Raw genomic sequence first — 24,828 nt, forward strand, 5'->3', positions numbered from 1 at the left:
TAAAATAATACCTTTACAGCTATGTAGTAGAACTGTAAAAGATTGACTGTGTTCCTGAGTAAGAACGTAAAAGTAGGAATCAATGCTGTCATTGTTCAACAAGGAAGAAAAGCCTTTCCTAAGTATTGGCTTAACCTGAACTTACTACATTGTACATCTAAATGCCTAGAATTCATCAGTCCTCGGAATAAATGTAACCTGGTAGATTTGTTTGTGGGAGAAGCATTTTGCTGGGATCATATAGTGGAAGTGACATGAGATAGAGGCTCAATAAATTATCAACAGAGGGTAAGACTGTGCAAATGGTTCTCCCTGGCGTGGAGATAGGTCAGGAAGTACGAACATTTGATACAGAAAACAGTGGTGAACATATTAGGCTGAAAGGTCAGAAAAATATCTAACTGGTGGTAAAAAGGTAGTTTCACATGATAAAAGAAGTGAAGAGCATGACTTTCTGGCACCTGGAGGCAATGATAAAAGTCGGAGAAACGGAAAGTCAGATGGTATGATTGTATTTAAGACAGAGTCAAATATGAAAATATTGTATATGTACAACAGAAAAAGCAGATTCAAACCCCCCATAATCCATGATAACCAATGCAGAAGATGGAGCTAGGAGGGGTCCTTTGGTTGATATTCAACATCTTTGCCTTTCAGACAATAAGTTTGTCAAAAACAACAAGTATTTGACAGTGTCCGTACTGAACGTGAACTCTTATAACTCGAACATTAAAAGAGAAATAGATTATGGCAAAGATAGAATTTATACCGAATATGACCAACACATACAGTTCTGACTTTGGTGGCAGCAATGGAAAGTGCCAGCAAAGGCATTTGTAAAAAAATATGTTAGCAACAGTGTGAAAACTTTATTGAGAGTGATCATTATTGGAGAGGTTGTGATAAAAGTTCTACTATTAATATATTGCAGCTGCTTATATACACTGCCCTCAATGAAGAATAATTTAAATATTATGTATATGGTGTTTTGAGATGTTATATTTACCACAAGGAATCTATATTTATGAATGATTTAAAGAATATGTAGCATTGGTGCTATTAATTTATTGTTGTGAATTATTTAGACGACAAACATCAATATCCACTCTACCATTACATGAAGCCTATCTTATTCTTTTGATTTGTTGTTGTCCACGGTTGCTGATGAAAGGTGTTATTATCTGAAACCATGATCATTCAGACAAGAGTTAAATCGAAACTTAAGTTGGGCTTCACATTTACTTTAAAACTTAGTTATAGTTTTCGAAAAGAAAAAAAAAAAAAATTTGGGGATTTAGGAAGAAAGAATAAGATTGTTTAAGCCAAAGACATATTTCAAATAATGAGTAAAGATCCTACTGATGATACTTGATAAGTTTATTGTGAGGACAAAAATCGGTGTCGTCCACCTAAGAGAAAATAATATATTAATTTATTGCGGACTTTGAATTTTCAAACAAAAAAAAAACAACAAACTGGAATTAAGAATTCGTAATAAGTAGATTGGAAGTTCTGTGAAAAAAAGTGGTATATGTTGAAAGAGTGAAAAATAAATGTATTATACTATTTTGGGCAGAATAAAGGATAGACTAATATTCCTGACTCTGAAAGAAGTACATTACTGCTGTGTATGTATATACTTTGTAGTTCTTAGCCAATTACTACTTGAGAAATCTTTGCTTGTCCCACTAAGATCATAATATACATTTACTTTGAATCTGTTAAAAGCAGTGTTATAGAGTGTTATAAAGTGATTTAATCTGCCTGGGCTTACTTTGACTAAAAAGAGACAATTATATAAAATTATAGATACAACTGGTGTAACCGTTAGTGTAAAGAAGTTTTGTACATGCGTTTGACTTTGTTTTGAATATATTGTTTTAAAATAAGTAGATTGTGTGCTGTCTGTTTATTGTTTGAATTTATCGCAAACAAGTCAAAGACCTACTGTAAATAATTCGGCCTATTTCAACCTCTACTGTTGATCGAAGAAGTGTTATTTTTATATGATAAGCGAAATACAACTATTTTGTAATATTTTTTGGATTTTTTTTTCAGAACATGAAAAACCAGATCATGACAACAAACATGTGGGTAAATCAGGTGTGTTTAAATTTTTGATTTCATAATAGACATTATCTTTAAGCAGGTAAGGTCTTATCATTTTTAAATAATCTTTAGTAATTTATTTTATGTGTTTAGTTGGTACTGAAATTGAAGATACTTAGATATACATTATATCCTATCATTATGTATAGTTGCTGTTGTTTTGAATTAAGCACAAAGCTACACAATGGGCTATCTGTGCTCTGCCCACCATGGGTATCGAAACCCGGTTTTTAGAGTTGTAAGTCCGCAGACATACCGCTGAGCCACTGGGGAGCATTTTGTATAGTATAATTAATGCTAATTCGAGCTGTATTTGTTAAAATTGACAAAATTTATCTAACATTGTTTCTTAGTGTAATGCACTTTCAAAATCTTATTTTTGTTTTCATTAATAAGTCTTTTTGTTGTTGTAAATATTGTTTCGGTTTGACAAAAATTCCATTTATTAAATGCATTGTACATGTCATTACAGATTGACTTTACAGTTTGAATTTAACACTGGAAAAAACAAAGATTTTAAAAATACTTTAGATCCTAATGTACTTCAATAGACTCGTGGGTTGTGCGGACAAGATTTGAATATTGTTAGTGGTTAATGTTTCATGCTGCGATCGAAAGAGCTATTGAACACATTCCGACATCTTAATTGTATGCGTGTTATAACGGAGGCAGGCTGTTAGTTTATGAATTTCGCGTAAAGCTAATCTGGGGTTCTCTGCGCTAGCCATCCTAATTTAGAAGCGATAAACTAGAGAAAAGGCAGCTAGGTCAATATCACAATATGACAATTTTAAGACTTCTTTTTTTTATCTGTGGAAAATGAAGATGGATTCATATTATAACGCCTCCATGGCTGAATAGTTGAGCATATTCGATAACGGTATACAGATTGACAGTAGACATCCCCAACTTTCTAGTCATGCTGGGCTCATCTGATGCATTCTCTTTCTCTAACTGATTTTAACGTAGCCTTTGTGGTGTGGGGACTATTGAATTGCTGTATTCTATCTTGTAAATTTTTGAAATTGGAAAAAGCTATAACTAAACTCTTGATTTTATTGATGTGATTATTAAGCACACGAGTGTATAAAGTACTTTTTAGGTTAAAATTTCCAATATTTTAAAAGTAATTATGTCACTGAACATAACATAAATTTTTCTTTTGATATTTACTATACAAGATTTGGTTCTATAAATTTCAAGTGGTTTTTTTTTGTTTTGTTTTTTTTACAGTTTCATCAGTATTTATTTTCCTTTTAGTAATACATTTTCTTTCCGTAAATTTTAACAAAACTCGATTTCCATTTAAATATGTTTTCTTTCAGGAATGGTCCGACCACAAACTTAGGTGGGATCCTCGAGAATATGGAGGAGTCCGTCAGCTGTATGTACCCGCTGAACAAATATGGTTGCCAGACATTGTGCTCTACAACAGGTAACGTTTTTTATATATATAAAAATGATTTATTTCGTTGAATACTGAATTAACGTTTTCATTTTTCATGGCTATGTAATTTTACATTTTAAATAGTTTTCAAGAGCAAACTTTCTTACAACAAACTTTGGTATACTGTTACTCAGACAGGAAGAACCACTGCGCCACTTATTTTAACAATGATAAACATTGTGGTAAAATACCATAAGAAGAAAACGGTTAAAGCTAATTTTAAATAACTGAAAAACACACATACACAAGGAATGAAATGCATGCTGCTCAGGGAAGAAATTAATAAAAATAAAATATTTTAAAAAATTAAATTTATTATTGTTGTTAACTTGAAACAAATAGAAATACACATAAATATAGGTTTCTTATCTTCAAGTAAACTCTTCAGTTCGGAAATAATATCTTTTCAAAATACTTACTTGACAATGAAAATCTTCCCACGTTTTTTAAATATATATTTTAAACTCTCTCACTGCGTTAAACTATTAATTTATTGATATTTATTAATCAAAAGTATTTTAATAAAATAATATCTTATTTTTTGCATAAGAATACCAAAATGGAAACATTTAGAAAGCAAGATTTTTGTAAGATACGATATTTTTAATAATAAATTTATTACTATATTCATTGGCATGTATTGGGTAATTTTTGCATTCTTGACATGATATTAAATATGAATTTGTGCCCCCTAGTGGTACAGCAGTATATATACATTGCTAGAAACTGGGTTTCGACACCCGTGGTGGGCAGAGCATTGATAGCCTTTTGTGTAAATTTGTGCTTAATTCAGAAGCAACAGAATATAAATTTGTCTTTAAGGTAAGCTTTCTTTTTCTTCAACATACATTCACCCACAACAAATACAAGATAACAAATAAGTAGCATTAAGTGATTTACAACTAAATCTAGACGTTGTAAAAATATTTTCTCTGGCAGCACTAGGGTATAATATATTCAGTGTATGCAATATTATCTTTCTCACAAATACAACAATTTGATTTATTGCAAGGAAAAACACCTTTGTTATATTTCTTTAATTTATTTTTAGGATTTAAGATAGCATATAAACTTTTAAGTTATTTTGATGATACTGTCATTTGTTAATTTTTGAAAATTAACTTTTAAAGTTATATCTGAATTTATTTCCAATTATTTATGGATTCTATTAATGTTGATATTAACTTCATGGCAATGGGTTATTATGAAAGGAATAGTTTGTTCTTCATTGATATTATCTTTATGTTTATTTTCAATTTCTTTTTTAATTTTAGCTAAGTTAAAACTTCTCTCTACAATTACATTTTCTGGTTAATGACATTTCCAAAGGTAAGATTTTTATTTCTATCAGTTTTTGTTAGAAACAATTCATTGAGTTAAAAAAAGTGGAATATGTAGTTTGGTATGTGTAGGAGTATTGCTATAAAATCTAAATACTGGGGTGAATTAATAGGTTTGTAAAATAAATCTGTCTAAATTCATTTCAAAAGTAAACTTTATGTTAGGGTTAATTTCATTTAATTTTTCAAAAATCAAAGGATCTATTTCATAATAAAAACGAACATCTAAAAATATTCCCAATTTGTGCTTTAAGCAACTAATATAATTTTCCTTTCATAGCACCTGTGTATATGAAAAGTTTGTAGATGATATCTGTTGGAAACTAACAAATAAAAAGTAACTTTGTACCTCAAAAGAAAGACATCTATTTGTCAAAATACATGTTATATTTTTTCAATTGAAAGTAATATTTCAATAAATGATAAAAATATATTAAAAACTTTAAAATTTGGAACAGTTTTTTGTTTAAAGAAGTAAGGAAGATAGTATTTGTTATCACGGATCAAGAGTATTATGATAATGTATAAAGATAAAATCTCCATCTCTAAAGATATTTAAAATTTATTAATAAAGTAAAAAAAAACTAAAATGCTTAAAATAATTTAAATATGTATACACTAAGAAAATGATTAATTGTTGAGTAATCATAAAAGAATATTTTATGTGTTACCCAAAATTTATAAAAGTAAAGAAAATAAAAGAGATTTTAGAGAAATATAAGGTGTCATATCTTTTGATAAAGTCCTTCATAAATTCTTGAAGACCCATTAAAAGTGAGAGAGAGCAAGGTGGTTGAATCATTGAGTTCTATTAATTGACATAATTAAAAAATTACTCACACCTAAAGTGTAAAGTTATATAAGAGGTGATATTCATTTTTAAATTACTTGTCAGATAAAATTCAAGATTTTTATTTTAATATCATTACAAATAATTTCTTTTTATCTTAGTATTAAATGTGAATATGGTATAAAAGCCCCTGAGTATTACTTAATGAGTGATATCCAGATTTATTTTAATAAAGAAGTGATAACTAAAGGCTCAAATCTTATTGTAGGTAATTATTACAAATCTCTGAATTAACAATTGGAAGAAAAGTTGCTACTACTTTTGCCATTTAGTGAAAGGATATTTTGAAATTCAAATGTTTAATAATTTTTTAAAATAAATTTAGAAGTAGCTATTTTAGTTAATTAAAGGAAAACTGAAAAATATATTTAGATGTTTTTGTTATAGAAGAGATTTTTCTAATTTTGGAATATTTTGAAAAAAATTGGATCAAATTAACCCTAATTTAAAGTACTTTTGAAATGAGTAATTTAAATTTATCCTTTTTAAAAATACGGATTATAAAAAAGAAGTTGGTAACATTGAAACGGATTTATTTGGTGTTTTTTTGGTACTCTTCCAACAAATTAAGAAACTAATTTTGCTTAAACTTTGCATTTAAATTATTCACAAATTTATCTTGTATTGTGACAGGTCAATGGAAAAATATTATTCAAATTATTCTACGTTTCTTTATTCATATTGGCATATAAATGGCCACAGATTCGTTTAATTTGTGTTCTTATTTTATGCATAATAATATAACTTTATTGTTCGCATAAAATTGTTTTATTTTTGTGTTTTTTTCTGGAGAGGGACTGTCAACCTAACAACAAGAATTCACGGAATCATTGCTAATTCTAGCATGCAAGTAAAGTAGTATTTAAAAGGTCATCTTAGAATTGGAATAAAGACTTAGAAGATTGTTTTATAAACCTTCAGAACTTCTTCATACTCTCCTGTACATACATGCTGTGAATGGCTATAATGTGTATCCATTATTTCAATGAACAATGTGAAAATATTGTTTTTATTTCTTAGTGTTTTCATTTTAATCTATGTTATTAAGGGTGATTTTTAGTTAATTCGAACGTTTTGCATGGGTAAAGAGAATTATTTTTCCAAGAACGAACACAGAGACATGTTATTTGTCATCGTAAACAGTGTATAATGCCAAAATACAGAGTGGTTATATGGTCAGCATGGTTACTTGAAACAGTCCATAAGGTGAAACATCGTTACGGGCGAGATATTTTGTGTACATTCATAAATGATCGTGACTGGCGCATCTCATTTATTCAGTAAATGACACTAGATGACGCTACTATGACAACTTTGTCATTTTCGGCTATTGTATCCATTCACATGATACGATGTTGCATCTTCCATGATCCACTACTATATGTAAATATACCAATTCTTCCGTATATTACACAGTTTGGTTTACAGACGGACGTAAATGTCCATACTGACTTTATAACGTGTAGAATAGTGTTAGAGATGGCTGAGTAAGTAAAACATTAAAGGTAGCATCAATAGACTGGAATGTACACCAAATACAGCCTCAGTAACTTAAAACATAAATTAGTAAGTCACTTAACTAAAGGTTATTCAAACCATTAAAGGAAAATATAACTCGAGGCACGATCATCTACGATTAATAGGAGAATAGAGTTTTTACTTATTGACATATAGTCAATGCACTATAATCGCATTGGAGTATTCTAAACACAAAATAATCCATTCTTACACAGCTATACTAAACTCTAACAGGATCGTTTGTATCATAAGAAAAGATCATTACAATTTTTAATCATCCGTTCAAATACTGGATGAAAAGATTTCTGGAAATGAAAAACACACGTTGGTTTTTAGTATCATGACAATTGATAGATGCAAACCATTTGGATGTTTTATCCTTTACATTGAATGTTAAAAAGCGGAAACAAAATTAGGCATAATGAAAGGTTGGATTTGAACGTAGTTTTGACAAATGAAAAGCAAAATGATTAAACAAAGACGTGTGTGCGTATCAATTAACGATAATTACACGCCCGGCATGGCCAGGTAAGTTAAGGCGTTCGACTCGCAATCCGAGGGTGGCGGGTTCGAATACCCGTCACACCAAACATGCTCGCCCTTTCAGCCGTGGGTACGTTATTATGTGACGGTCAATCCCACTATTCAATGGTAAAAGAGTAGCCCAAGAGTTGGCGGTTGGTGGTGATGACTAGCTGTCTTCTCTCTAGTCTTACATAGCTAAATTAGGGACGGCTAGCGCAGCTAGCCCTCGTGTAGCTTTGCGCGAAATTAAAAGGAAACAAACGATAATTTTAGTAATTTTTTTTAAATAACATGATTATCTAAGCGTTTCTTAACCTATTTAAATATTTCAGTTTATCTTCTAAAGGAGACACACAGTTTCAAAAGGTAAATATATCAACAAACTAGTAAGTTGTTAAAATGATTTATTATTTTGTGTTAATATTTAAATCACAGTCCCGTACGCAGAATGTTTGAATGAGGGATTCTAATCTGTGGTGTCATAAGCCAACTAGGTGCTACGAGATTACATCTGTAAGCAATATTACATGAAATATATCTAAAACAAACGCATGGCTATTCACATAAAGTCCCTAAACACCCAATGAAAAGTAAACAAATCATCATTTTGTTGGAACACTGTATAGGGAGCTAGATTTAATATTTGTTTATTATAATAAGGTACTCTACTATGTACATGCAGAGAAGTAACTAATTATAAATTATATTACTAATTTAAACAACTCTGTACAACAATAGCATATCAGCTATTTCAGTTATTGGTTATCATGAGCGTACATGTATGCAATACTGAAACAACATGTTAGTATGGTCCATTCTTCTAGCTCCCCAGTGGCTCAGCGGTATGTCTGCGGACTTACAACACTAAAAACCGCGTTTCAATACCCGTGGTGGGCAGAGCACAGATAGCCCATTGTGTAGCTTTGTGCTTAATTCAAAAACAACAACCATTCTTTTAGGGTGTTTTTCAAATAACTTACTGTTTCAAAGTTGATAGAAGTGATTATGTATTAAAGCTAGAAAATTTAATCTTTCTTCGGTTTATATACAACTCGGTATTTATTCAACAAGAGGAGAGAAAATGCCAAATGTTTACATGAACTTAGTGGAGGTGTGGCAAAGATTTGCAGTATTGTAAAGATATTTCGTACATTGAAATACGCTTTTAAGCAGTCATACAGTATTTGGGGCCTGTTTTGGAGAGGTACAGAGAGCCACGTTGCCTTCCATTTATCAAAAATATCAGAATTTGGCAAATCTTCCTTGTAAAAAATCTATAACGTGTGATATAAGAGATAAAAAACTCTTGTATGAGTTTTGATGAAATAAGTTTCTGAATTCATGTTGCTTGCCTTACAGTTACATTAATTGAATGTAAGATAACTGATAATGTGGTCAACAAAAGGAATAATTACTGTTTTCATAAAGTAATCCTCTAAGGAATTATACTTTGTATTATTATGCTGGGCTTGTCGTTGACTAATTCGTGGCATGCTAACATTTATTTGCAACTATAGTTGTACTTTGAAGATACGTTGTGAATAATCATCTACGTTCATTCTTAGTGAATTAGTTCTTTACATCATTGTTCTATTAGAGAAACACCAGAAATAATGTATTTGTTAAGACCTTGCAAATTTATAGAAACTTCTTTCAAACAGTAAAAGGAATGTTGCACAGCTGTTAAATAAAGAATAATAATTTAAAGTGTTTCAGTATAGCATTTTTATTACCTTCAGCAACCTAATTGTCATTAATATTTCAGAATTATCATCTCCATACACAGTAACCTCACTTGTTAAGTGAAAATGGATAACATAAAAATAGAATCTTTCCCAATCTTCAGTACTCTCTAGCCAGTGTTTAGTGCACAATTAGTAGTGGAAGACGTGATGAAGCTTCTAACTGCTGGATGATCTCTTGGTAGACTACCTTTAATGATATCTCATATTTAAGTAATCATTTTATCCAAATAGTTATTTCTTTAACTTAATCAATACAATTTTGTACTGGTGGAACTGAACAAATGAACAAGAATTTATAATAGTAAGATTAAGTGAGTGACCCACGCAGTGAGTCTACAATGCTTTGTTTTGCATGTCTCTAATTTGTTTTTGGACAACAACAATTAATTTAGAAATAATTCAACGTCATCAGTATCTTCATAAATTCACTCAGAGTATCTGTTACTTTGACGCTCTGTAGCTTAACAAGACGAATAAATTCTTCCCTAATTTCAGAGTTGTAACCTACAAAGCTGTAACATATTAATAAGTGATTAATGAAGTGATTAGAAGACACTTCATTAGCAAGAACAGAGTAGAATCCAGCTTTTTTACTTCATCAGTAATGCTTACTCTAATTACATCATATCCTATGACACTGCTGACATAATTTTGTGAGGGGTGAGATAAATATATAGCTTTTTTGCCTTGGGATGATACATATGAGCTCTTAGTATTTCATCATTTTCAACATAGAATGTTTCAGTAAAGCGAGAAAATTGCCAGGAGTTTTGGAAGAATTTACAACTTTGGTATCGCCGTGAAATGTCAAACCTTGTTTCCCTAAAAACGAAGTAATATGAACAACGTAATTAAAAATATGTTTATACGTGCTTGAATGGTACTGTTGGCAATAATATCAATTCTATTATATGATGAAGGCTCAATTGAAAAACCTTCAAGCACCAGCAAGCTGCATAAAATCACGATGAGAAACAAGTTTAGAACGGCTGATTCAAGTGCTACAAATTTTAATCCAGTTGTTAAATGATTTGTTGACAAGTACTACTTATACACTGGAAAAAGGATAGTACAAAGACCGCAAAAAAATGTTCTCAAATTTTGGGCTGCATAACAAACAAGCTACTTTAAATTTGCAGCTACACTAATGAGAAAAGGTAGTAGGAAAGACATTTGGTGGTGCAACATGCTTATAAAGATAGGAATACTCTTCAGCATTTGATAAATTACTAATAACTTGGCATTTTTCATAAGATAATTTTGTTGGTGTTACTAAATTGCCAATGTCAATGCATGGTTCAGTAACTATAGAAATACTTTATTTAAATCTCTGATGATTGCTGTAGTGCAGAGTGATGATGATGGTCCAGGAAGAACAGAGTTATCAGTAATTGAAGCAGTGTCAGGCTGAAGAAACCAGTTTACTTATCATCAGTGTCATCACCACAAGAATATATTTCAATCATCTTATAGTTCTGTTTCTGTGACACAACAAAGTTTGTTTATGCTCAAAATCACGTGTAGCTGTTAGATATACACCGTTGTTCCGGTTTAACTTTAATGCAAGCGTTATGTTTTGGATAGCGTATATAACATCAATGTCATGCATAGTATTTTTTAAAAGCGAGAGTTTATGGCAAACTTGTTTACGAATCACATGTTATATAGCGTGTCTTCAAGTGTTATGAATCAGCGGTTATTATATTGTTGTATTTTATTGTTAGAACTTTCTGAACTTTTCTCGTTCTCATAATTGAGCATTATTGTATTAGAATACCTAGTATTGCGCAGAATGTTCTAAACTTATATCAGAGTATAAATACGTGTTGATAGATTATTATTTAGACCTAGACTGCGTGATTATGAGTTTAGCGATAAAAAGCATATAGTAACGATTATTAAAGTGAAATTATTACAGATTTTATTGTAATAACATAACAGGGAAGAATAATTCGTCTCATCAGTTGTTTTCTGAAGTAACTGGACCATCCTATGTGGAATCTGACGAAAAAGAGACATTTATTTAAAGCACTGGATATAACTATTATAAACAAGAGTGTAACAAACATTTGTATATATGCATGACTTATTTTAAAATATTACTTTGAAACATTGGGCTATGTTACTGCTTATTTATCTCCAAGAAGTCACAGACATCCACTGTAAAGAATCCAGTCTATAAAATCTGAAAGTATCAATATGACTTCGGCTTCCTATTACAGCACATGGATCACTAAAAAGTAAACTTAATATGAAAAAAAACGATAGCTCAAGGTATTTTAAAAATTTAACCAGAAGATCCTAATGATTAAGAATTGTTTTGTAAATTGTTTCAGCTTTAAGGTTTTTCCAGCAAGTAATTGTTGAAAAGTATTATATATATGTACACGTATACCAAAAAGTTTGAGAATCACCTTTGGACTAGATGACTGCAATGGCCCAATAGTTTTTAAGATGACAGTTAAAATATTAGTAAAAAATACTAGGAAGTCTTAGCAAGATGATGGGTGTTCGGCTTGAACAGTTTAAAATCAAGTGATGCGAAAGCCTGCATCTGATTGATAACCTTTTCATTGATTGATGCTTTTACCGCATTAAACATCTTGCGTTTCTTACGTTACAATGTATTGATTGGTGCGTGTTGTTTTAAATGCAGTATCTGTATTTGAATGTTCATAAAACACGTCTTATAGAGTTGGTGCATTGCGGAAAAGTAACTAGTGAACCATTAGACATTTTTATCAGTCATTGAAATTATTTAATTTGCAGAGAATACGAAAATATTAAGCATTCGACTTCTAGATAGAATTTTATAAGATAAGACAAAAGTGCACACCCCACCCCTATAGGGAGTTCAGCAGTAAATCTGAGGATTATAATGGTAGAAATTGAGTTTCGATATCCGAGGTGGCCAGGCCACAGATGGACCGTTGGGTAACTTTGCATTTAACAAGTAAACAAACGACACAGTGTTTAATAAGAATAACTATAGACAACATGTTTGGTTATTTTATATTGCCTAGACTTTTTCCCGTACTTAAACAGTAAATAGAATCATTTTTAAAGCAAAAACGAATTAAAGTCTACAAAAGAAATTCAGAAAACATTTATTTTTCTAACACTATTTATTCGTCAAGTTACTTGCTTTTCCTTCGTTATCCTGTTAATTTAATCATATTTTTAAGGCTAGGACGTTGTATTTTATTTAAAATCCGTGTAGTAACAACATTCCTATATCTATACATAATTTCAAACCATTTCAGTAATTATAAAGGCACTATGCTAGCAGAATAAGCAGAGGGGATGGTGTCATATGTAAATGATGTGTAATTTAGTAATTAACATCTAAATAATGCTTTCTTAGTTAAAGGTTAATTGATTAGATGATTACTACGTAAATAATGTACAGACTGAAAGTGATATTCATATACTAATTAATATTATCACGTTGTAATATTTAATTAACATTATTATTATTTAAATGCTAATTCGATTATTGATATAGAGATAATAACCGAATTAAATATTTTTTAATGAGTAATATGCAAACCCTTGACATCAGCAAGTTTTTTTTCCAAGAAATCAGACTTGCTAGGTGACATCATGCGGTTACATCATCAGCGCCAAAAGGCACATTACTAGAATAGGGATGACATCATTAGATTTTTAGTTTTCGCTTTTATAGTTAATCTATAAGCGTTATTTTGTTTGAACTCTATAATCAATAAAGGATTCAGGCATATTGTGTATCTTACATTTTCAAATAAGTTTTTATTTGAAATGTTTTAAAAAGATATAGTTTATATATGCCAGTTAAATCACCAACTCAAACAAATAGTAACAGAACCGGCCTCATGTTCAGAATTGCTAAAACGAATAAATGAAGAACATCAACTCCAGATTTTTTCGACGAGTAATTATATCTCTCCTACCCCATGTAAAGTCTTGTCAGTGTAAACACGTATGAGTTAGACTTATTTTCTCTACCTTTCAACTATAGTAACTGTTTCGTTCAAATCATAATTTACTTGTTACTTTTTAAGATAAAATGGATAATTTTGACAAACTTTCATTGGAAGCCTTGTTTGTAGTTATGCACAAAACTACAAAATGTGCTATCTGTGCTCTGCTTTTCACGTTTATCGAAACCTCATTTCTTGCATTTTGAGCCCGCAGACATAGCATTGTGCCACTGGAAGTCTCTACCACGCTTAGAAATATGCAAGCATAAATGAAAATACTGTCTCTTACAATTTACCACCAAAGTCTCTCTATAATAATTATAGCTAGGGGTATGTATCTCATTGCACTGGTCATTACGATACGTATCTAGATATTGATGTCGCAATATGATACGCATCTAATAGAGAATATTTACAAACAGTTTTCTACAAAATTTGATGGTCTTGTTTGTAATTTATTAGAAATTCTTATTTTTTTTCTGTATCGATATAATGATATCATGGCTTCTCGATACAAAACTCGTATCGCTATACCTTTAACAATAATAACGTGACATAATGGCAGATTGTATTTAGTACAGAAAGCGATATGTGATCCTTATTTCTATTGAAAGAAGAAATCATCGTATATCATCATTTGCGAACAGATTGTTATTGTTTTGAATTAAGCACAAAGCTACACGATGAGCTATCTGTACTCTGCCCACCACGGGTATCGAAACTCGGATTTTAGCGTTGTAAATCCGTAGACATACCGCTGAGCCACTGACGCTTGCTAACGGAAGAATACTTAAATGTAATACTACGTTATTTATTTCAATTGATTGTAGTCTATCTAAAACTTCAGGTTTTATTACAATATGTTTCAGTGTCAAAAGTCAATGATTCAACTAACATATATTAACTATATTTTTAAAAACATATTAAGGTTTTATACGAGTAAAATGATAACTTATTTGAAAATGTAAAATATGCGATGTCTGAATCTTTTATTTATTATAGAGTAAAATTATAATTACTAAAATCACCCTATGTCTCCTTTTGAACAGAAAAACACGTATAGATTAATTATAAAAGGATACCATAAAATAATATGCAAAAATCAATTTTAGCAACCTGCCCTTTGGTGAAGATGTCACCTAGTGACAGTCTGAATTTTTGGAAAAACATCCACTGGCTTAAGGGCTTGAGTATTAGTTATAAAAAAATAATTTACTATTACATTTGATTATTAATTGTGTATTAATCATATAACTGATTAACTTTTAATTGATGAAAATATTGTTATATATTAAAATGTGAATATTAATTAATATACGCATAATAATTAATTAAGCATAATTCATTTCAATCTGTATATCACTAACGTAGTAATAATCTAATTAATTAACCTTTAATTAATAAAGCATTATTTAATTTTTACTTGTTAACGTGCATTTTACTTATGTATACTAATAAAATTTAACGGTAGTCTGCATCTTGAACAGTTGATAAATGAAAATGAGATCAATCAGAATGGCTGTATTATTTCTGAGCTGGATAAGTAAAAATTGGAAAGTTTAAAGATTGGATATGTGAGCCACTTACTAGTTTTGTTTTGTCTTGTCAGTCTCTGAAATAGTATTCCTTTAGAACCAGGGTGATATCTAGTCTGAATTCACTGCTGCTAGCAACCTTTTTTGTGTAATAAAGAACAATGATATTCAAGACACAGTGTTTGGATTTAATTACAACCTCTACAGCTGAAGTATAGTTGTGTGATAACAGTCCAGTTTTCAAATAAGAGTAAATATACTTACATTTATCACCTCTAACTTGTTCAGTAGCCAGGTTTTTTCTCTTAACATTAACAATGGCAAAAAGTTTAAATGATAACTATCAACGTCCAGTTCTGGAGTTTATTCTAGGGTGTCAATATAGGGCATCAGGTAACTGGTTCTCTTTATCAATTCAGTAAAGTATTTCAATTTTTAATTCCTCCAATTTTAATAACCAATGCATAAGTCTACCAGGTATCTTTGGAGCTGTCTGTAACCATTTCAAGGTTGCATGCTCTGTTATAAGTAAATTCTTCTCTCTCAAGGAATATCTTAATTTTTTTTACACAGAATCATTCTGACTATCCGGCAGAATTTCTTTCTGCGGAGTTCAGTATTATACTGAACATGTTCTAAATTAATAACAACATTGAGTGAGAAACAGCAATAATTAATTAAGTGTATCATTCGCTGTTTATTTCGTTAACGAAAATTGTAGCATAATCTACATAATTTTGTGCTGCATTAATAATATCTGTACATCACTGTTTCATAATACATACATATTTACTCAAAAGAAACGTGATCAGTTAGAAGATGAGTTAGTATTTTAATGCAACTAAAGGTTCATTGGTGAACTGAATGATAGAAGGAAGGAATAATATATAAATGATAAGCAAAACCATAATACAAAAAATAGAATTTGGTATTTCACATGACCTCAGTGCTCCTTCCTTCCTTTGATATGTAAAGCGTTTCTTCCAAAACACCAGCAATCCGAATCACTTTCGGCATTCCTTTGAAAATATCATATATTAAGATGAAAATTGTAATTGTACAACATTTGGTAAATAATTACATTTTTCACCCGTTTGAAGAAATTGCCAGATTTCAGCTTACTAACAAATAACTTTTGATAATCTTTAGTTACTAAAGTTTAGTATTTTAAACTTTTGTCCATGTGTTCATATTCTTTCATTTGTTAACAGTAAAATTTGGAGTCGATGTTAAAGAACTTGGTGGCTATTTCGGTCATCATAATATGTAGCAAAAACAAAAAACGTTGAAATAAACGATAACTTAGTATTATTGCTTTGGAACAATGCAAATTTTGTGCTCATTGATTCACTTTGCGCAGAGAAACCTTCGTCATATTTATATAAAAGTCTGTTGTCGTTCGATATGTACGTAAATATCAGCTATTTTTAGTGCTAAATTAGGCAGTATACACTGGGAGGATCTGTAAGTTATTCTTACTTTAGTCCCAGTTGCATATACAAGGTTGTAAGGTATAATGTGTGCATGAAATGCAGATTTTGTGGAACCATTCATAGAGAATGGGTTTCTCATTGCGTTTCTAGAAGCAAGAGAGATAATTCTAAACTTGTGCACAGTTTAATATCAGAAATCATGTTTGCGGATTTTCGCTTCAAGGTTTTATTTTTGTGCAATTAACTCACGATTTTAGACTTAATAAAAGTATTGACAGAATTAATGTAATAATTTATACGACAAATGTAAATGTTCGTAATATGAATTCTAAGGACGATTGTTTGTACGATCTATTATTTAAAACATAACAGATATACAAAAAAGGATATCATTGCGTAAAAGGTTTATTATTATTATGTAAAGTTTGGATTTTTTATTTTATATGTCAACTTTTTCAGTGCTGATGGAAACTATGAAGTCACAATCATGACCAAAGCTATCATCCATGATGACGGAAGGATAGTCTGGAATCCCCCAGCCATCTACAAAAGTTCTTGTCAGATAGACGTTCAGTACTTTCCATTTGATCGCCAGGAATGTCACATGAAATTCGGATCTTGGTCTCATGATGGTTACAAGGTATGTGACACATACATGTTTGTTTATGTGTTGATATTTACTAACCGCCTTATTTTGGTTGGATTAAAACCTCTATAAGCTTTCCTTAATAAGATAGCCCTTTGATTGCGAACATGGATTCATTATATGGTTATTTAATGTTGCTTCGTGACGTAAGTAATCCACTTCATTATTAAAATGTTTTGTAAGTTCTTATAACAAATTTAATTCACGTATCCGTAATGGTTCCATGCATAATTAAAAATAAAAGTTGGGTAAATCGTACCTATGTTAATGATATACATTTGTTTGATATCTGCGAAAGAAGGATTAAGATCCACAGTGATGTTCTACTTCTGGTAGTTTTTGTCTCTATTTTCAAACCATGTAATTTTAATTTTGTGAATGAAAGTTCATAGTAATAATATAACTGATAGCTGAAATGATAAGAACAGCAAAACAAAGGATACGTCATTGCAACCTTGAGAGCTCAAAAACAAAACATATTTTAGATTAAAACTTGTGAATTAAACAAATAGGGTACATTTTATATTCCACATTATAGCTTGTACCATGGAATCCTTTCAATTAGTGCAGCGTATTTTTTATTTATTTTTATTTTCCACATGTTTTTGGATATAACAAACTAATATATATACACATTGGCTTATCACTTCCTTATAACTTGTAACTAATAACAAGTTGGGCCACGTTTTCCGTATTAACAGTCATGATAAGACGTGACGCAGAATCTTTTAAAGTTCTAAAAGGTGTTCTGAAGGTTTTTCGCATTTAATTGTTACTATTGTAGGAAAATCATGGAACGTGATAGTCAAACGATGAGTGATGGTGAATGTGTGTTTCAGGTTCATCTCACAGATGCTAAATTGGATTGGTATTCGAGGACTATGGTGGCCAAGCAATGGTGCTATGGCTGGTCTTTGCTAATTTTTGAACTGTATGTGCTCATTGTAATCCAAATGTTGCATATACGACAACATGAATCTAATAAATCTATAAACTATATAAACTGGAAAACAAGTATAATACTTATATAAAATACCTAACAAAAATCATTCTTGTTAAATAGATGACTTTTCATTGGCTGACAACAATACTTTGTTCGACTCTTGCAATTTTATATCATTTAGTTATTTTTAGGTGTCTGTGTTACTTTGTATCACAAGACAGCATGCACTGTCAGATACTTATTTTAAAAATGTAATAGCGAACTAGCAGGATCAGAATACGATAACGAATAATTCAAAATAATTTTAATTATTACCTAAAGTATTTGGTAATTGCTTTGCTAACTTCCCTTCAGGTTTTAGGTTTACAAAAGAGTGTAGAAACTTTAACATGGAGAGTTTTAAAAGCGTAATTTCTTTACAGGTTGACCTAAAACATTTGAAAGAGATCGAAAATTCTAGTCTGGTACCCCTGGGAATCGACTTGAGTGAATTCTACTTAAGTGTTGAGTGGGATATTATGTCTGTACCAGCTAAACGCAAAGAAAAGTTCTATGCTTGCTGTACAGAACCATATCCAGACATTACCTTTAACATCACCTTACGACGCAAAACTCTGTTCTATACTGTCAATTTGATCATTCCCTGCGTGGGCATAGGCTGCTTGTCCATAGTAGTTTTTTACCTTCCTTCTGACAGTGGGGAAAAAATCACTTTGTGCATTTCCATACTTCTTTCGCTAATTTTCTTTTTTTTGGTTCTTTCGGAAATTATACCTTCTACATCCTTAGCTCTGCCACTTTTAGGAAAATATCTTCTATTCACTATGGTTCTCCTTACCGTAACTGTTGTCGTAACCACAGTAGTTCTAAACGTTCACTTTCGATCGCCTTCTACCCACAAGTTGAAACCATGGGTGAGGAAAATATTCATTCGCACACTCCCCAAAATTCTTCTCATGAGAGAACCACAGTACAAAAATTACAATGGTATGGACGACAAACAAGATGGGGCTGGGATCAGAAACGAAAATGGACAAGATCAAATTTCTAGTGTTTCTGAAGTACAACACTCCGGTAAAGAAAATAATTCCCAACCTTTCTGCCGCTCCACAGCTGAAGAAATCATTATTCAAGAACTTCAGTCAAGTCCGAGTTATCTAGAAAGAAGGCTCACAGAGAGATTGGAAACTACCATTCACAATGCCATGTTTATCGCTCAACATATTGATAATCAAGATGACTATGATAGCGTAAGTACATTGATTTCATTACAGAACAAGGGAAACGAATACCAAAACTGTATAATGATTACTAATGCATTATAAAAATAATTCTTCGCGTGAGGCCAAACAGATAAGTTATTAATGCATGAATATATAAATTAACTTTGTCCGCCAATTCATTTACTATTTTGAGATCTTTAAAAATCAGTGGATCTCATACATTAGTTTGATCATCAGTAAGTTTAATTTATGTATCAAAAGATACATACTTTAATCTGTTGAACTTTATATGGACCAGTGAATCCAAATTTTTCATATTAGGAAATGGTAAAAAATTGTAAAAACAATAAAAAATACCAAATCTCATATATGCCCCGATTTTCTTAAGTTATGTCTTATTTTATAATTGTTGGTGCTTTTTAAAATCAGTCTTCAACCAGTTTTCGAAACATACTCAGAATGAGAAATATTCACTTTTGTATTTAGTATAATGATCATTTTTCTCTGCCGTTGATGTTAATTCTACCTCTATTAGAACGACATACGGTAAACATTGTATTTCATGATATTAAAAAAAACATTTTATAACAGTTCTATAGAACATTTTATAAATGTACAAAAGTGCATGGAACTTTAAGATTACTGATGAGAACCACGTGACTTTTTGAAAAACTTTCTTCTCAACCATTACTTGTGAGTCCAGGACCTTGTATCTTTCAGGAACTGGAGTAACATGCGAATCACACAAAAACGTTAACATAAATATTATCAATATTACCTATAATCCAATTAATTCCTGCTAGGATCCTCTGAATATTTTGGTTGAAAATCGGTGACTTCACCCAGTATTTGTGGCCAGTTCTTTATACATAATTATAAAAGGAAAACATGAAGTTATGAAATATGTAGATTCGTTCCATCGACACTAATTAGTACAGAAACAATCTAGAAATTTCACGGTTATTGAGTAATTGTATTTATCCTGAACTGAGAACTTGATAGTAACAATTGAGACAATTTTCGCTAAAATGTGGAACCACCTTCACTTCAACTAAGTCGTTACATATATGGGAATAAAAATGTGTAGACATTCTAACGTAAAAATAATGTTGTTGACAACAATACTTTTTGTTAAGGGATTACATCAGGCACATGAACGTACGTTTGGTAATGAAACCAAAGATGAATTTACAGCTGTTGTGTCGAATCTAAATTTCTCTAGACTGATTACACAAAATATACTCGATATTTTGAGTTATTAATTATATATTAGCAATTATGCTCATTATTTCATCCTTTATAAAACTAAATTAAAATTTTCATACGCGTGGAAATACGTATTATTCAAAACATTATTCATTTGTTTCTACATTGTTCAGATTCAGTGTATCATGATGCCTGTTCATAAAAATTTAAAGAAAAACTACAAAACTTCGTTATTTAATTACATGTATATTAAACATGCAATTATTTTTCTGTTTTCGTTTTACCAGTCAGATTATTCTATCTGGTGTCTAAATGTTAACTCTACATCACAAAATTAATTACCTGAGTAAGTTAAGGTTACAAATTAGGGTCGATAAGTATAAAATAAGTTTCAGTCATGTTACATAAAGTAGTGATACAAACCTCAATATTTTTAAGTTACCAACCTGCAAAATATAAATACTAAGTTTTTCAGTAAATCTTTGACAATTCACAATAAATAGGTTTTAGTAAATGTATAATGCATTGTAAAGACATACGAAAGAATTGCCTGTGATATAACAAGTGCATATTTTATGGTTGTTCCAGATAAAAGAGGACTGGAAGTACGTTGCTATGGTACTCGACCGGCTGTTCCTATGGCTCTTTTCTATAACCTGCTTGGTTGGCACTGTTGGCATCCTTCTCCAGTCACCTTCATTGTATGATACAGATAAACCCATTGACGTTACACTGTCCAGGGTAGCTCAGATGCAGGAAAAGCTCCATGACTGGTTCGACATATAGTTTCCTTCCCAGAAAAAAAAAAAAAATATATATATATATATATATATAAAAATCTCACTACAGGCGTAAGTTTTAACATGTAGCACTTTTTTTGTATCGGCAATTCCATCTCTTTGTCATGATATAAGGACCAATTTTCATATGTTGTTATCCTCTATTAAGTTAATGACCCTTAAACTTATGAAAATGTAACAATAATTCATGATAGTAGTTGTGTAAACATGGTAGGTCGAACCTAGCTTAGAGAACACCGAGATGTAAATGACTATATTTTTTATCGACACTTACGACGATGGAAGGTAATAACGTAGGTAACAAGGGTTAAACATATTATAATAAAAGGTTTTTTTATTTTTTAATGAGATTCCTCTGGTGGCTTAGTGGCATTTCTGAGAACTAGTGATGCTAAAAGACGGATTACAATACTCACGGTGGGCAAAACGCAGGTAGCCTATTGTGTAGTTTTACGCTTAACAACAAACAAACACATTTTAATGTTTTGCTTATTTGTTTGTTTAGAGTTAAGCACAAAGCTACACGATGGGCTATCTGTGCTCTGTCCACCACGGGTATCGAAATCCGATTTCTAACGTTTTTGGTTCGGAGACGTACAGCTGTGCCACTGGGTGTGTGTGTGTGTGTTTTTCCCTTATAGCAAAGCCACATCAGCCGATCTGCTGAGCCCACCGAGGGGAATCGAATCCCTGATTTTAGCGTTGTAAATTCGTATACTTACCGCTGTGATAGCAGGTAGCGCCACTGGGGGTCAATTTTAATGAAAAATGGCTACATTTCAATTAGTCATACATTTACATAGTATTGCACAATTTGGGTTTAAATTTGGTATAATTAACTCTTTATAAATATTCCTAGTTGTTTAAAGCTTTCCGACAGCTTTCTCAATCTCGTTGTCACAATTCAATATTTTAAGATGGTGTACTACATTCACGCCATTAATGGATTTAACTTGTATTGAGTTAATATCAGCCAAATTAAAAAATAACTATATGCCTTAAGTTACAGAAATATTAAAAATATATCAAGAAATCAAAATACACTTAAAAATTTGAAAAAAAGTATTTAATGGCACAACTTTTTAAATAGAAAGATTAAGTAAATATTCTTTAATAGACGAAAGGCGGAAGACTTTCGAAACGTCGTCCTCTACACTTTTTTCTCCACAACAGGCAGTTGCTGCCCATTCTACAAAGTTTCATCATAGGTAAATATTATAGAAATGGAAAAGTAGAGTAACAGGCTTAAAAGTGCATTCTAAGTATGGATACTTTCAAACGAAACATCGATTTGTAAATACAGATAATGACTTATATTTCAAGACTTTTCTAGAAACAAAATTTCGAAACAGTTTATCTGCACTAAAGCAATTTTCTGTCTCGAATAAAGTAAGAAAAACCTGGTTTCACTGCATACATACATAAGTAATTAATTGAAGACTTACTGCTAAAAGGTGGGCCCGACATTGCCAAGCGTGTTAACGCGTTCGACTCGCTATCCGAGGGTCGCGGGTTCGAATCCCGATCTCACCAAACATGCTCACCCTTTTAGTCGTGGGGGTATTATAATTTGACGGTCAATTCCAGTATTCGTTGGTAAAAGAGTAGCCCAGATTTGGCGGTGGTTGGTAATGACTAGCTGCCTTCCCTCTAATCTTACACTGCCAAATTAGGGACGGCTAGCGCAGATAGCCCTGGAGTAGTTTTGTGCGAAATTCAAAATAAACAATAATAAACAAACATACTGCAAAAAGGGGTCTCTGGGTTCGTTAGTACCCAAGACTTTTAAAAGAGAGCCCTGCGGAAAGAGCTTGTGTTAATAAACTACGATTCAGGGATCCCATAAAATATGATTTGTTATTAATGTATTCCAAACATTTGTGTTTAATGAGCCAAGCCACATTTAAGGTTACATACCACTTCGAGATGCTATCTCTACTTACTTTAAGAGCGTGCATTTATCTTCAGCATCAGATTTCTGCGTCACTGAAATTTTGATTTTTCTGTTTTTTACTTTAAACTGAGTGTAATTTTCATGAAAATGCTTTGCGGTTTTTATACACTAAATTATATATAAAAAAGTTCAAATTATGTACCACATTTTTTTCTTCTTGTCTTTGCAACCAATCTATCATAGATTCTAGGAACATTGTATTGTTTCATGTGTTTCAGTTAACAACACAGTTTTTTCATGTCTACTTTATGACTTATCGAAATAATGGGATCTTTCTAAAAGTAAGCCCTCTAGTGGCACAGCAGTGTGTCTGTGGACTCACACCGCTAGAAACCAGATTTCGATACTCGTGGTGGGCAGAGTACAGATAGGTAATTGTGTAGTTTTGTGTTTAATTCGAAACTGACAAAATTCTAAAAGTTGCTTATATTCAGCTAAACATCAGAAACCTTCAAAAAACGCAAAATCAGTTCACATTTGGAATAACAGTTTTTAAACTTTCTAAATACATGTTTCAAAAAATTTTTTTATATATATATATAATTATTATTTTGTAAAAGGCATAACCAAGTTTCCAAGACTAAGAAGCAATTCTATATATTTTAAACTGTATAAAGGTTGAATTAGAAGTTAATTGACAAGGTTCTGGTGTGACAGATGCTTGTAGTCATTCCTATATTTGTGAATATTTATTAAAATACTTCTACTTTGCTTCAATACTTTAGTAAAATATTCACTTTGAGTATGTTACATGCTGACTGGATGATACCTAAGATCACTCTTAAAACGTTTAGTAAATCATATTAAAAAAAAACGTCAAATTTTATCGTTTTCGACAGGTTGACTTGTCTTCACAACGTAGAAAGCTCACCTTTCAAAAGTGATAGGGTTTCACGAATTTTTTTAAAAGGGGGGAGTATGGTGACAAATGCCAGAATCTTCAGACGAGTTTTTTTTTGTTATTTAACTTGACAGAACCAACTAGAAGATGCAGTGGAATATTATTTGAATTACATATATATGTTTATATATAGATAATATTAATACTGAAAAGTTATGGAAAATAAGGTAGAATCTTATATTTATTTTTATGTATTTTTTTCATTCAATTTTTATTATTTTTCTTATTTACTTTGGAGAGCAGTCACCTTCCCACAACTGTTTGCCTCCAGTGAAAAGTGATATAGATGTAGGACGTTATGGGCTTGAGCACCCACATCTGTGTCCGTTATTTTAAGTTGCTATTCCTTAATTTTATTTCTTTATGCGAGACTGGAGAACAGAGGTTAAGACTAATAAACGTTGCATCCCCACTGCAATGTAGGCCCTACTTATATGTATATATTTGGGGGGGGTTGCCTAAATATGTCAGGATTCTGTAAGTAAATAACATTTAATATCATTGGCTCTTATAATAGAGGTAGCTAGCTGTATTTAATTATTTGTTCTCTCTCTTTTTCCATTAGCTCTTGTCCAACTGTTAAGAGTGATAAACGGGTGGACATTTTGGATTTTATACCTTACAATAAAATCCCCATTTGTGTGGAATATCAAAGAGTACAATGTGTTATATTTTCTTTTTCTTAAATATG

The 24,828-nt window shown here is 31.2% G+C and overlaps 2 protein-coding genes across 18 annotated transcripts in view; one reads left to right on the top strand and one right to left on the bottom strand.

Annotated features, from left to right (window-relative positions):
• Positions 1–24,784, top strand: part of LOC143256260 (acetylcholine receptor subunit alpha-like 1) — a 42,049-nt gene extending 17,265 nt beyond the window's left edge. The window contains exons 2-7 of one of the 3 annotated variants that reach the window (XR_013031220.1): positions 2,059–2,103; positions 3,435–3,544; positions 16,924–17,104; positions 18,476–19,303; positions 21,071–21,333; positions 24,703–24,784. Coding sequence is in view for 2 of the 3 variants with exons in the window: in XM_076513245.1 (XP_076369360.1) it covers positions 4,221–4,378; positions 16,924–17,104; positions 18,476–19,303; positions 21,071–21,268 (1,365 nt within the window). In the remaining variant the exon portion in view is untranslated. Of the gene's footprint in view, positions 1–2,058; positions 2,104–3,434; positions 3,545–4,204; positions 4,379–16,923; positions 17,105–18,475; positions 19,304–21,070 lie in introns of those variants that run through there. The other 2 variants (XM_076513231.1, XM_076513245.1) reach the window with 2 other exon arrangements.
• The window catches only part of LOC143256269 (regulator of nonsense transcripts 1-like), a 37,871-nt gene continuing 24,478 nt past the window's right edge, over positions 11,436–24,828 (bottom strand). For 8 of the 15 annotated variants that reach the window (XR_013031231.1, XR_013031232.1, XM_076513308.1 and 5 more), the window contains 2 exons: positions 21,022–21,272; positions 19,514–20,137 (listed from right to left, as the gene is read on the bottom strand). The gene's annotated coding sequence lies outside the window, so the exon portion shown is untranslated. Of the gene's footprint in view, positions 11,536–15,151; positions 15,171–19,513; positions 21,273–24,828 lie in introns of those variants that run through there. The other 7 variants (XM_076513300.1, XM_076513343.1, XM_076513270.1 and 4 more) reach the window with 4 other exon arrangements.

Source organism: Tachypleus tridentatus, chromosome 1 (assembly GCF_004210375.1).
Source record: "Tachypleus tridentatus isolate NWPU-2018 chromosome 1, ASM421037v1, whole genome shotgun sequence".
Classification (NCBI taxonomy): domain Eukaryota; kingdom Metazoa; phylum Arthropoda; class Merostomata; order Xiphosura; family Limulidae; genus Tachypleus; species Tachypleus tridentatus.